The sequence below is a fragment of the Lacerta agilis genome, chromosome 11, assembly GCF_009819535.1.
Source record: "Lacerta agilis isolate rLacAgi1 chromosome 11, rLacAgi1.pri, whole genome shotgun sequence".
Lineage (NCBI taxonomy): Eukaryota > Metazoa > Chordata > Lepidosauria > Squamata > Lacertidae > Lacerta > Lacerta agilis.
In genome coordinates, this window is record NC_046322.1 from 55542296 (window position 1) to 55555965 (window position 13670).

Sequence of the window (13670 nt, forward strand, 5' to 3'; positions counted from 1 at the left end):
TATGACTAAATTGTCTTTTATTTTGTGCTCTTCACTAGGTGGGGGGGGGGGAAGCAAATGCATAAAATTCTACTTAATCAAAGAGAAATTGTAGGAGAGAGGTCTTTGTTTTGAGATGGTATTGTATTGCAGGAACCAACCTGGTACAATTAATTTAAGTTTTTAATATACTCTTCGATTTCAGATACAATTTCTGAAACAGACTTTTCTAAACTGACAGTAATAGACTTTTCTGGGGGTGATGGAGGCTCGAGAGTATCAAACTGAGACTGGAGTAGAGCAGGTGGCATAAAATGTCCCTTTCTTTTCTCCAGCCGTTTAGCAATTAGGCTCATAGGGCCAGCTAAGTGGACAAAAACGATATTTAGTGGTGGAGGCACCTCATGTTCCTCTAGGTGACCACCGTCACCACCAGTCCCTCTGTTCTCCAAAATGCATCTATACATTTTTTTCAGGGCTGAGCAGGCTAAAATTGCATTCTGTCCTGATGCATGTTCCCTACAAAAAGAAAAAAAAAATATTATTAGTTGCACACCTCAGTAAAATATTGTGCACATAGTGATTAAGCTTCCTTAGGACCGAGTTTAAAGAACAGCCTACCTAGTTTGTACTACCTTCAAACACAGATAGTATTTCTAAATTCTCCCTCATGCAAAAAGTCCCCTGCATGTAGAAAGGAAGCTAGGAATTTTTCCACCAGCAAAAAAAAATTATTGACATGGGGGAGCATTTAGTCATACAAAAGTGGTATCCCCATTAGGGTGATGTTGTGTGATCCTTCCTGCAGTTAAGCCATTTATTGTCAGTTTGCTAGATTGCACAAGACGTTACAACACAACTAAGCTTTGATTCCAGCTCTCCAAGACCTCTGGCAGGGCTGGGGAACCTTTGGCCCTCTGGCTGTTGTTGGACCAGAACGTCCATCGTCCCTCATCAATGGCTGTGCTGGGTGGGACTGATGCGAATTGGAGGCCAACAACATTCAGAGGCCCAAAGGTTCCTTGTCTATAGTCCTACCTACTGGCTTTCTAATAGTTTGCTCTCACTATAAGTGGTTAATGTGTGTTACAAAAAATCTGTCTTGCTAATCATGGAAGCAGAGCTAAGTAAGGCATTTAAGACTGAACTCTTGACTACTGGAAATCCTATTCAGCTATATAGTCTTGGGGGCTAGAAATCTTTCTTTCAACAAAACTTAATGAGCTCCATACTCAAGCAGCAGTTTTTGGCAATTGTGTGGGTTCTACAGCAGAATGCACAACGCTGTTTTCATGTTTCTTAAGATTTAGTCACTTTCATACCTCATTAATATATCATGCAGGTGGCAAAGCCATGGGATTCTGTCCTAAGAAACAAGACAGACAAAACAGACAGGCTTAAGCAAATTCTGCCATTTTACCTGAAATAATAAGCCCTAATACTTGCAGGGGTGTCTCAAACCTCTCAGGTTTTCTGCCAGAAGTACAGTGGTACCACAGGTTACATACGCTTCAGGTTACAGACTCCGCTAACCCAGAAATAAAGCTTCAGGTTAAGAACTCTGCTTCAGGATAAGAATAGAAATCGTGCTCTGGCGGCACAGCAACAGCGGGAGGTCCCATTAGCTAAAGTGGTGCTTCAGGTTAAGAACAGTTTCAGGTTAAGAACGGACCTCCGGAACGAATTAAGTACATAACCAGAGGTACCACTGTACATCATAGCCTCTTCATATTAACAGCAATCACAAATCATCATCATCATAGCCACATCTGCTTCAATATGAATCTTTAGTGAGGGATTAACTTCTGCCTGCAAGTTCACTTGGCTCAAATGAATATGGCAAATACAATCAAAATGATTGATCAGCTTCTCAATGTAATCCAATTTAAGCTTTATATTGCCTGCAGATTTCTTTGTAATTGCTCAGCATTAAAGCTTCACCTTTCTGTCTAGCTTGTGTTAAGACAAGTTTTATAAATGACAGCTCGAAAGTCTGCCGGGCTGGGAAGGAGGTGGGAGACTGTTCATTCACTATGAAGCACACTCCTGCCTTCCAGGTGGCGTTCAGAGTTTTGTGCCACCAGTTCATTCATCAGAAAGTACCTGCTCCCTTCACCGGCATAAACTTTGTAGTGTTGGCAAAAGCCAGAAAAGAGACACCTATAAAAGATGTTCTTAGGTGTATCCTATGAACTGTTATTTTGAGGGTGATATTGCTCCTTGCGGTGACATCCTTGGTAGATCTTGAGTTTAGCCGTGTGAAAATTGCTAGTAACATACACATTAGATATGCTGGATGTAGCATAATTGTTTCATCCACTTATGCAAGGTACCTATTTCCGCAAACAGTATTAAGAAAATGGTTGCATTTTTATGTGTTATAAAAACGATTGCAAAGGTGTAAGTGGAGTCTGCTTTTGGCCAGCCACATTCCAAAACAGTGGCTGATCTTCATATGTTCAGTTTCCTTTAATAAGTTACATGTGCTGGTATGTTATGTAATATTTTTAGTTGATTTTCACTGGCAGTTCCTGTTAACTTGTGATAACTTATGTATATGTCAATTGAAAAAGCACAGGCACTAACTGATACAAAGTGGAAGGAAGGAAGATCCACTGTGATGAATCTTTCTAGTTATTTCTCGTTTGTAAAAGTATCCTGCAAAGAGGGCAATTCACAGACAGTGTCTAGCAGTGTAGTCAAAACGGCTTCAAAGGAATTAAACCCAAAGAAGTAAGATTTATAGAGCACCCCTTCGGAAACAGCTTCAGTGAGAACATTTTTACTTCACTGGGTTTGCACTTGCATAATAAGTGGGTGTTTTTGTCTGCTGTCACAGCTCATCCAACCAAAGCAAGGCTGCAATCCTGTTCACCAGGGCTAGCCAATGTGACTACAATTTCCACCACCCCTGGTCATTGACCATGCAACATCTGGAAGGCATCACATTGGCTACTCCTGCTATATACACCTGGGGAAGTAACCACCACTTGTTTCTGAGTTACATGTGCATGAGATTATGCCGTCAAGAAATTTTAAAATCCTACCGATTACAATGACAGAGTTAAACATATGCAATTATTGCACTGCTAGAAGTTAAGAATTTTAATAACCAACTAAATCACTGCACATGTGGAACAATTTCCACAACTTCAGTGAAACTTGCCTTCCCTCTGCTTCCTCTGTGCACCCCCCAAAATTTCTGTGTTTCCCATAGCCCCCCCAAAGCAGGTTGGGGAGGGGTGTGGGTGGCACGCAAGGGCAGGAGAATGTGGCTCATGGAAGTCATTTCGCGAGCACAGCAATTTAGCTGGATGCAACCCAGAGTTGTATAAGATGAAAAACACGGCTCACCTATTCAAATATAACTGGGATGTTTTACTCAGAAGTAAGTTTCCCTGTGTTCAGTGGAGCTCATTTCCAAGTTAAGTGTGCACAGGATTGCAGCCTCAATTCAACAGACAAAAGAAAAAGAGAGTTCTTGGTCCACTGGCACAGCAGCAATCCCTCAGAGCCCAAGGAACCAGCAGATGCTGTATTCATGGTTCATAGTGAGTGACGGTTACATGTAAAAGGACAATGGTGTGTGCACATGTGTCCATGCAGCTACTCTGCGATCCATTTAACTGGGTTTTCTGTTTCAAAGAGTTCTTTGGCTTCTGGAGTATATGCCATACCTGGTCGTTCAGAGGTATTCCTGCTGCCATTTTCCTTCTGTTCTCTTCTGGATGATAGTCGTCGCCATCATAGAATTTCCATCCGAGCTAAATAGGAATTATAATTAGGGATTACTTCATCTTGGTTTTGCAGCAACAAACCTTAGCAAATACACAATAAGGATTACACAATCCTTATGTCACAAAACGAGTCACCATTTGTATTGGCCTTTCTCAACTTTAGGTCTCTGGAAGTTGCAGGACTCCTGTCATCCCTGACCGCTGGTCCTGCTAGCGAGGGATGATGGGAGTTGTATTCCAACAACATCTGGGGGACCCAGGTTGAGAGAGGCTGATTTACAGTCCTAGGGAAAAGAAAGTGCACCCTCTTTGAATTCACATGAAGACATATTAACATAGAAAGGTCACGTAAAATGGAAAATAAATGTCTATGGCTGCAATTCATTTTGCTGCTGCTACACCGTAACAGGAATGGTTGCAAGGGCTGATGCACTTTTGAAAGCAAGAATGGTCTTGTGGATGGGCTGGCCGGGGCACTCCAGCAGACCCTACACAAGTGCTGGCAGAGGCATCACACCAATGATCTCTCTGTCGGGCATCTGTCTCTCGTGATTCCACTGGCCTGTGGCATGCCACTGTTATGCCAGGGGTGGGGGGAACGATTTCAGCCTGGGGGCCGCATTCCCTTCCAGGCAACCTCCCAGGATGGGCAGGGCTAGAGGCAGAAAAAGGTGGAGCAGTTGATGTAAATTATGCCTTTGCACAGTCAGCTGGTTTGTATGCACACACTCACAGCCCTCTCTGCATATCCAGGCAGAGTTACAGGGCATATTCCAGCCAGGCCAAAACATTCAAGGAGAGTGGAGTGGCTGGGGAAAGGGTGTGCCTTGCAGAGAGTCCCAAGGGTCAGGCCTGGGGGGCTGTACTTTGCCCCTGGGTCTGAGGTCCTTCACCCCTTCATTGGAAAGCGCAGCAACAGACAATGAACCCATGCATGAAAAGTAATATATCAACGGTACCTTATCTCCCAGCTGGGAGCCCACAGTTGACCTGTAAAACAACACGGAGAAGTATAAGTTCTGTATCTGGAGAATAAATTCACTAGATAAAATCAACAGTCAATTCTATCTGTTATCCTACCTATAAATGCCAGAAGACTATTATAAATCTGAAGTGGAAACTCTCAAGTGGGAGAATTATGTTGGTTAACTGGAGATAAACGTATCAGATATAAGTTACAAATGGAGGTAAGTGGGTGACTGACAGAGCCTTCACTTCAATTAGCCTAACTGAAGTTACTATTCTAAACAAATGCAAATACCCCAGCTGAAACAGAAATGAGTGTAAAATGCAAATTTATTATTATTACTACTATTATTATTATTGCTATTATTATTATTATTATTATTATTATTATTATTATTATTATTATTTATTAAATTTGTATACAGCCCTATAACCGTAGATCTCAAGGCAGTTCACATGATGCTGGCAGAATATTGGAGCATCTGACCAGGTCTCCTCATAAGGCACCAGAATCATCTTGTTCCCCCTTCCTGAGGGAGGAGAAGAATGAACTAGTCCTGAGATGTGCTACTGGTGAGGACTGGAGAGAGCTAGAAGCACAGAAATGGCAGTAGCAGTGAAAAGCTGAGCTGATACAAAGTTTGTGAAAGTCATGGGTGGGATGCTAGAATGCAGAGAATACAACAGAAATAATTCATCATAAAGCAAGATATTTGCATCTACCGCAGTGCTATTTTTCTAGAAATAGAGGTGCCAGAACTCACCATGAATGCCTCCTTCGTTCTCTTATAATGGCAATGGTGCCAGAACTGAGTTCTGGCGAGTTTCCCCTGAAAAAAAACCCCTGCAGCTAGGCAACTTATGTTGAAGTTGCAGGCCTGGGAAGCTTCCTGTCCCTGTAGCAATGTTTGAAATGTAAAGGCAGAGATTGCTAACCAAGGTCAATGAGCCACATTTGGCTCTCCAAAAGGTTTTTTAGGTTCCCCCCAAAAGTCATGTTTTAAATTAAATTTATCACTCTTTCCGGTCACCAGCTGTGATGCCATGACACCAAAAAAAAATGTTTTAGCCTCCCTGCCCCCACCACTCCCAGCATGAGAGATGTACAATCATGGCTGAACTGTGGAAGCCCGTAATTGTAATCTTGAGTCTACCACAATCTCCCCAGGTGGCCTTAAAACAAGACACATACAGTATTTCCAACCTCAGCCCCTATCTATATCTTGGGGGAAATAAGACCTACCTCACAAGGTTCTTGTAAGGCACACTGACATAATTTCTGTGAAGTTCTTCAAACCCTCAAGAACACTGAATAAATGCTGTGAATTGTTATTAGAACAGATATCCATCCCACTGCACGTTTGTGAGGAAATATTATAAATTGTAGCACCTCTGGTAAACTTCAAAGTCTCCATACCTCTTCCCTCTCCCTGCCACCCAAAAGCAGCAGCCTGTCTTTCTAGTTTATACCACTTTGCATGAGGCTCCCAGCAATGTTTTCAACCGTAACAAACCGATTTCAATTTTCTTATTGCTGAAGCACAGAAAGAATAATGTACGTTGTCACACACAGACCCAAAAGCTGAGATAGGCAAGTCAAGACAGAGAGACTGAACATCTGAAGAGTCTTCAGGCTGAAGTCCTATAAACACACTTGGGAATAAACTCCACTGTAACTAAGGGAGGAAATTCTCTAAGGGGGAAAAATGCCTAAGATTGGGTGCAAGCTAACTAGTTTTCAGGTTGGTGCTTAATCCTGAACAGAGGAGCTAGAGTGCTGAAGACAGATGTAACTTAGGTTCAAATTCTGTTGTAGGTGTGAAGGTCACTGGGTAGTCTAGGCCTGTTTATACCGGGTCAGGCTATTGGTCCATGTAGTTTAGTATGTGGGTGGCGCTGTGGTCTAAACCACTGAGCCTAGGGCTTGCCAATCAGAAGGTTGGTGGTTCGAATCCCCGCGACGGGGTGAGCTCCCGTTGCTCAGTCCCTGCTCCTGCCAACCTAGCAGTTCAAAAGCACATCAAAGTGCAAGTAGATAAACAGGTACCGCTCTGAAGGGAAGGTAAACGGTGTTTCCATGCGCTGCTCTGGTTTCACCAGAAGCGGCTTAGTCATGCTGGCCACATGACCTGGAAGCTGTACGCCAGCTCCCTCGGCCAATAGAGCGAGATGAGCGCCGCAACCCCAGAGTCATCCACGACTGGACCTAACAGTCAGGGGTCCCTTTACCTTTACCTTTAGTTTAGTACTGTCTGCACTGAGTGGCAATGGCTCTCCGGGGTTCAGACCTCTGTCTTTTCCAGCTGTACCTGGTGATTTCAGGGGCTGAACCTGGGAGCTTCTGAATGAAAAGTTTATGCTGCGCCAGTCACCCCTCATAACCTCAAAGAATTGTCATTCTTGGTGTCTGCATTCATGCCTATGGGATCTGCTCTAGAGATTGCTGAAAACTGGCACTCTTTCCCAGCAAGGTGAGGTGCCCTTACATTAAAAGGAAAGGTAAGCACTTTCCTGCCCAGTTCTAACCAGTGTGCGGTAGCACATTTTCTGCAACAGTATATTCCTGTGAAGATCACTGTGTGGCCTTGGGCAAGTCTGTGTCTCAGTCGAACCAAACTCAGAGGGTTGTTGTAAGGGTAAAGCAGGAAGGAGCCTATGTATTCTGGTGGGATATAAATGCTAAACAAACAAACAAACAAACAAACAAACAGTATTGTCTTTTTTTGACACTTTTAGTGAAAACTGATGATTGTATCTGCATCATTGAGGCTGCAAGTCTATGGGAGCAAGGACCACAGAATTCCCTGATTAGACATGCATAGGACTACCAGTACTCTGTTAAGTGACCGGCAATCTTGGTGTGTGCAAATTGCCACAGATAGAGGATACTGCCTCTGATCTCCTTTAACATGCCCTGTATAAGCCAATCAAAGATTAGATCTCTGTCCCCGATTCTGCATAATGGGAGCTTGAACAATGCAAAGTGTCAGTGCTATTATCAGGTTATGATCATTTATAGTCTTCCTTTTGCTACTTACTGCAGCAAACCGAACTTTTTTCAAGAGGTTGCTGTGTCTCCTGAAGCGGAATACTTAACATAGGCAATGACATGATTTGTACAATAGGGGTTCTTCTGTCCATATGTTGAATAGGTTGGTCCTTTCGAGTGAATGGGGCACTGCCCCACCCATGTCAGCCAGCCTCCACTTCCTCCTTACATCCAGTCCAGGGTACGGCACTGCCTGACATCTGCTTTAGCAGGGGGTTGGACTAAATGACCCTTGGGGTCCCTTCCAACTCTACAATTCTATGATTCTTAGTCTCAGCGCTGCCTTTGCATAACTCAGCTGGGAGGTGGATGGGTGCAAAATTAGAATTTGTTGGCTCTGCTTGTTATTGGCCAGACTTAGCCTACTGTTTGTCTCTCTGCTTTCTGCCCCACCAGCCACCGCTATCTATAAACATATGCTTCAAGATTTGACTAGATCTGTAAAATCCTATAGTTCCATAGTTGTGTATCTGTGAATGGCCAATAGCCAATGGTTTTTAACACATGAACGTGACTGAGGGGAGCTGTATGTTTCCTCTACCCTATTCTGGTGTATGCTTCAATAGGACTAGCATTGCCCTGCAGATTCAGTACAACATGGAAGGCTGCTACAGTGCTTGCATCATCTTTCAGTGCTAAAGGTCAACGAAGCAAGTCTCAGTTCCAGGCAAGCTTACATTCTCTTCCCACTGAGCCCTGCTCTTTCTTTTATTGATTTGAGAAGTATTTGGCCAGCCTTCCTTTGAAGAGATCCCAAAGCAAACAGCAATTATTCACATTTAGTAAATAATCCTATATATAAAACTGACGTACAAAGAGTTGCTCCTGCGAAGCAACACTCTCTTCAACGTGCAATTTGAACAGTACAATTATGGCAAGAAGGCCTATTAAAACACATACTGTCTCTTCCAAAGTAATATTTGGTAATAGGTTATCAGATTAGTTTTGACATGCATGTGTGGGTGTTGAACACGCCCACAAGGGTTTCTTCATGCAGCATGGAATTAAGTTTTCACATCACAAGGTCCCCAACATACTCTGGGGGGAAAGAAAGCTGCTTTAAGTGCACATATCAAAAGCATGCAGATATGCGAGTTCATTTGGTATCAGAGCTCACTGTGGAGCAACGACTAGACCTCTGCAATCAAAACATTTTTCACTGTCATTCTAAGCTCTGTTGTTTTAGCCTGAGATGTTGCCAGCACTACATAATGTGTTTTGCCATCTTGTGCTAGCAAAGCTGGAGGAACACCCAGTTTCCACACACAGATTATCACTATCCATTAATTAACTGATTAAAGCATTGCATTATTGAAATGTAGGTGATAGTTTGGAAATAAGAATTGAGGGCCTTATGATTTCCAGTGGAATCTTACACGTCTACAAAAAAAAGTCATTGTGTTCCTTGTGGTTTATTCATAAGAAACTGTGCATAGGATTGCAGTCACCTACAATGGACTACTTCAATTCTGCCAGCTTGCCATCTCCACTCCTGGAAGAGTATGCAGGCCCCAAGTATAATGATGACCTGAATCTATAGGGTGCCCTTCTGACAGTTCTGGAGACCTGATTCTAGATTCATCTCTGCCTCAGAGTAACTCTAAGCGCTGCTGGGCATGCAGATGCCTTCACCACAGCAAAGGGAACAACATGATTGTTCCCAGTTACAGGCAGGTAGCTGTGTTGGTCTGACTGCCGAAAAATTGATGCTTTTGAATTATGGTGCTGGAGGAGACTCTTGAGAGTCCCATGGACTACAAAAAGATCAAACTTCTCCATCCTTAAAGAAATCAGCCCTGAGTGCTCACTGGAAGGACAGATCCTGAAGTTGAGGCTCCAGTACTTTGGCCACCTCATGAGAAGAGAAGACTCCCTAGAAAAGACCCTGATGTTGGGAAAGATGGAGGGCACAAGGAGAAGGGGCCGACAGAGGATGAGATGGTTGGACAGTGTTCTTACAGCTACCAACATGAGTCTGACCAAACTGCGGGAGGCAGTGGAGGATAGGGGTCACGAAGAGTCGGACACGACTGAACAACAACAAAGCCGTGTTGGTCTGCCATAGTCAAAACAAAATAAAAAATAAATAGGTGCTACTGGAAGGAATTTTTATTATTATTATTATTATTGAACATGATTGTTGTAGGGCTTACAACAAAATCCCTCCCCACAAATGGCTGCTTGCCACTATTTTTCCTGACCAAGGCTCTGTGGCTTTAACCTGACAGGCAGATGTTCAAGAGGTATGGCTTCCCTAGCATGGTGATGCAGCGAGAGAGAAAAGCTGTCATTTTTTGCCTGTCCAGTAACATAGCCTCTGCCAGTATATATTTCAATGGCTCCCCTTAAAAGCCACGGTGCTTGATATAAACCCACATTGGACATTCCCTAGAGTAAGAATGATAAAAACAGGGTTTGCATTAAACAAAAACAACTTTAGTAGCTGCTCTGTTTTAGAAGGGGGGACATTACAAGAAGAACAAACAAGGAGGGGCATCTGGGGAAGAGGCTCATATAGCCTTCCCACACAATGAAGCAACAACAGTTGTGAAATGGATTGAGATGTCTATGCTAAATACATATGCAAAGAGTGAGGTTTGATGTAATGCGGCAGTTAAGTGTGTGTAATCCAGGAGCCTTCTGTTTAACTGCAAGACATTTTATGTAAATATATGAGAATTCAGTGCACCAATTTTAATGGGCAGGATTCAACTAATGAGTCCTGTCCACAAAAGCCCTGCACAATGAGGCTTTTTCCTCCCTCGTCTTGCAGTGTTCCCCAAATGTTTTGTGGGATTTCAGAAGAATCCTCAGAACAGCCCACAGGTGGAGAGGAGGGCGGATCATGCCACCCAGCAAGCCAAAACGCTCATCCCGATGGAACCACCAGCCTAGCACAATGTGGAATTCCTCCCTGTGCCACTTATTTGGGAAAGGGCAGAACAGCAGCAGTTTTTAGCATGGCTGACAAATCAAGGTATCTGCAACTATATGAATCCAGCTATTTCTTGTGATCACCTGCAAAGCCCCTGCTTCATGTTCCCCTTTCCCCACAGGTATGGCAAGTGGGCCCAAGAGACAGAGCCTTTTCTGTGGTAGCACCAATACAATAGAACAGCCTGGCAAACATGACTGGGTGCCTGGATATATCCTCTATTCTCGTGCAGCCAATGCCCTAGCTAGGGCTGGTTTACCATCTACGTCCCCTCCAACTACCGACCGGTACAGCAGCATTCATAGCTACAACCGCAGAATGTGTGCACCTTCTTGTCCCTCTCAGTTTGGCTGGGTAATGTATGGGCTGCTTTGCTCTGGCAGCACTGCTGGGAAAGTGGAGTGAAAATGCTGACATGTTCTTGCTGGAGAGCAGAGGGAGAGTCTTGCACCCATTTAAACTAGGTTAATTGTGAAAATATCAACAACCTCAGAAATGCTGATGACACAACCTTGATGGCAGAAAGTGAGGAGGAATTAAAGAACCTTTTAATGAGGGTGAAAGAGGAGAGCGCAAAATATGGTCTGAAGCTCAACATCAAAAAAACTAAGGTCATGGCCACTGGTCCCATCACCTCCTGGCAAAGAGAAGGGGAAGAAATGGATACAGTGAGAGATTTTACTTTCTTGGGCTCCATGATCACTGCCGATGGTGACAGCAGTCACGAAATTAAAAGACGCCTGCTTCTTGGGAGGAAAACAATGACAAACCTAGACAGCATCTTAAAAAGCAGAGACATCACCTTGCCGAAAAAGGTCCGTATAGTTAAAGTTAAAGTCCGTATAGTTAAAGCTATGGTTTTCCCAGTAGTGATGTATGGAAGTGAGAGCTGGACCATAAAGAAGGCTGACTGACAAAGAATTGATGCTTTTGAATTATGGAGCAGACTCTTGAGAGTCCCATGGACTGCAAGATGATCAGACCTATCCATTCTTAAGTAAATCAGCCCTGAGTGCTCACTGGAAGGACAGATCCTGAAGCTGGGGCTCCAAGACTTTGGCCACCTCATGAGAAGAGAAGACTCCCTAGAAAAGACCCTGATGTTGGGAAAGATGGAGGGCACAAGGAGAAGGGGACGACAGAGGACGAGATGGTTGGACAGTGTTCTCGAAGCTACCAACATGAGTCTGACCAAACTGCAGGAGGCAGTGGAAGACAGGAGTGCCTGGCGTGCTCTGGTCCATGGGGTCACGAAGAGTCGGACATGACTAAACGACTAAACAACAAATTGTGAGATAAAAGATATGCTGGCGGTCACTACTGCCTGAGCAAGAGAACTGATGTGAGGAATGGAAGCTGTGCTCATCCATTGAATTTTCTTGAGCTAAAGTGCGTATGGGGCTACTGTGGGTGGGAGGGCAAAGTACAGAAGATGGCTATGAATTCAGTTTTTCTTCTCCCATCAAGAAAGCTCTGAAATAGGGCAATCACTGAAGCCAATGAGTTTCTGAAGCTGGCTAAAGACAGATATGTTCTATGTTTGCTATTAATATGGAGCTTCTGCTGAAGCACTGCTTCAGAGTGGATACTTGTGTAATTAATGGCATTTTAATGTGCTTATTTTCATTATTTTCATTGGCCAAACTGCGAGAGGCAGTGAAGGATAGGCATGCCTGGCGTGCTCTGGTCCATGGGGTCACGAAGAGTCGGACATGACTGAACGACTGAACAACAACAACAACATTTGTACTGCTGTGAACGGCTCTAGAATGATTGACGAAGAGCAGTAGAGCAGTAGTTTTAAAAAACAAAGCCAGACAAGATTTTAAAGATTTCAAATTGGTAACCTGGCAACTTCCCCAACTCCCGGCAGCTGAGAATGCATATGCAGTTCTTTCCCACAGTTTGTAAACTGAAATCCTTCTTTCAGGGCAACAGCTGTAATTAACATATATTCCAAACCGGTTTTTAATCTCCAGCTGAAAAAAAAACAATAATTATCCGGCTCTTCTATTCACACACCTTTGTTTATGTTTTAAATGGCTGCATTCCTGTTATTTCAAAGCAAAAAGAAAAGTGAAAAGGACTTTGCTCAGTTAGCAAGCAAGCATTCGACCCCCTTTTCTTTCCCTGCTCATCCACCAGCGACAATTTCCTTCAGCTGCTCATTCCAAAGGGCACAAATCTCCCCGGCCGACACCATGCATGAAACTCACACACGTGTCCTCCTGAGTTGCTGGGCATCCCCTCCAGCGCCAGCTCCTACACGAGCGTGAACCCAGCAAGACAAGGAACGTGAGGACGGGGAACACCGGATCTCGGTGGCACATTTGTCTCCGCGCCTCGCCTCTTTTAACTGCTTTTAATCTTGCGCTTTCACACTGCTGCAAACCACCTGGGGAGCTTAAAGCGAAAGTCGGGTAAGGAGTGGTCCGGGAAATGAGAACCAGGCTGTAAACACAGAAAAGACGTCTCGCCTGAAGAGACCTTTCAGAGCAAAGCTGCGAGAGAGAAGTTCTCGGGAGACCCGGATGAGAAGCAGGGAGGACCGGCCTGCCGCCCGCGCGCCCCTCGCCCGAGCACCTGCCGCCCTCTCTCCCCCTCGGCCTCTACCTACTTCCCGGAGCCGCTCACTCCCATGACCACGAGCTGCAGCGCCATCATGCCGAGGCGCCCGGCTCTTCCTGCGCTCCGGCTCCCCGGCCGCCTGCCCTGCTGCGCGGCCCCGCCTCGCCGCCTGCCCCGCCCCGCGAACCTGGCTGGCTGGCGGCTCCGCGGGCGAAGTTCACGGGGCGCCCCGCCGGTTCTCCACGCGCGCGAAACGCGTCCGCTTCGCCTAAGCGGGCTGCCTCGGGAGGCGGAAAGGTTATGCAAGCGGCGCCTGGTTGGGGGGGGGGGGCTCCGCCTGGGTGTTCGTGGCTCCGCTTTTGGGGGGCGAGGGGGCGGGTACATCTTGCCTGCCCTTCCTCACAGGAGCCAACTCCTGGGGGCGAAGTCCCTTCGG

At 45.0% G+C, this 13670-nt stretch overlaps 1 protein-coding gene across 3 annotated transcripts; it reads right to left on the bottom strand.

Annotated features, from left to right (window-relative positions):
• Nucleotides 1-148: 148 nt before the first annotated feature.
• On the bottom strand, nt 149-13383 carry IDNK (IDNK gluconokinase). 3 transcript variants are annotated; one of them, XM_033164563.1, is made up of 5 exons: nt 13284-13383; nt 4676-4706; nt 3657-3743; nt 1302-1345; nt 149-498 (listed from the first exon to the last, which is right to left on the bottom strand). In XM_033164563.1, exons 1-5 carry the CDS (start codon nt 13328-13330, stop codon nt 150-152), a joined length of 558 nt encoding a protein of 185 aa, XP_033020454.1. In that variant the 5' UTR covers nt 13331-13383; the 3' UTR covers nt 149. The 3 variants fall into 3 exon arrangements, with proteins under 3 accessions (XP_033020454.1, XP_033020456.1, XP_033020457.1); XM_033164565.1 differs by having other exon boundaries at nt 13280-13333; XM_033164566.1 differs by lacking the exon at nt 13284-13383 and adding an exon at nt 12689-12765.
• Nucleotides 13384-13670: the final 287 nt, after the last annotated feature.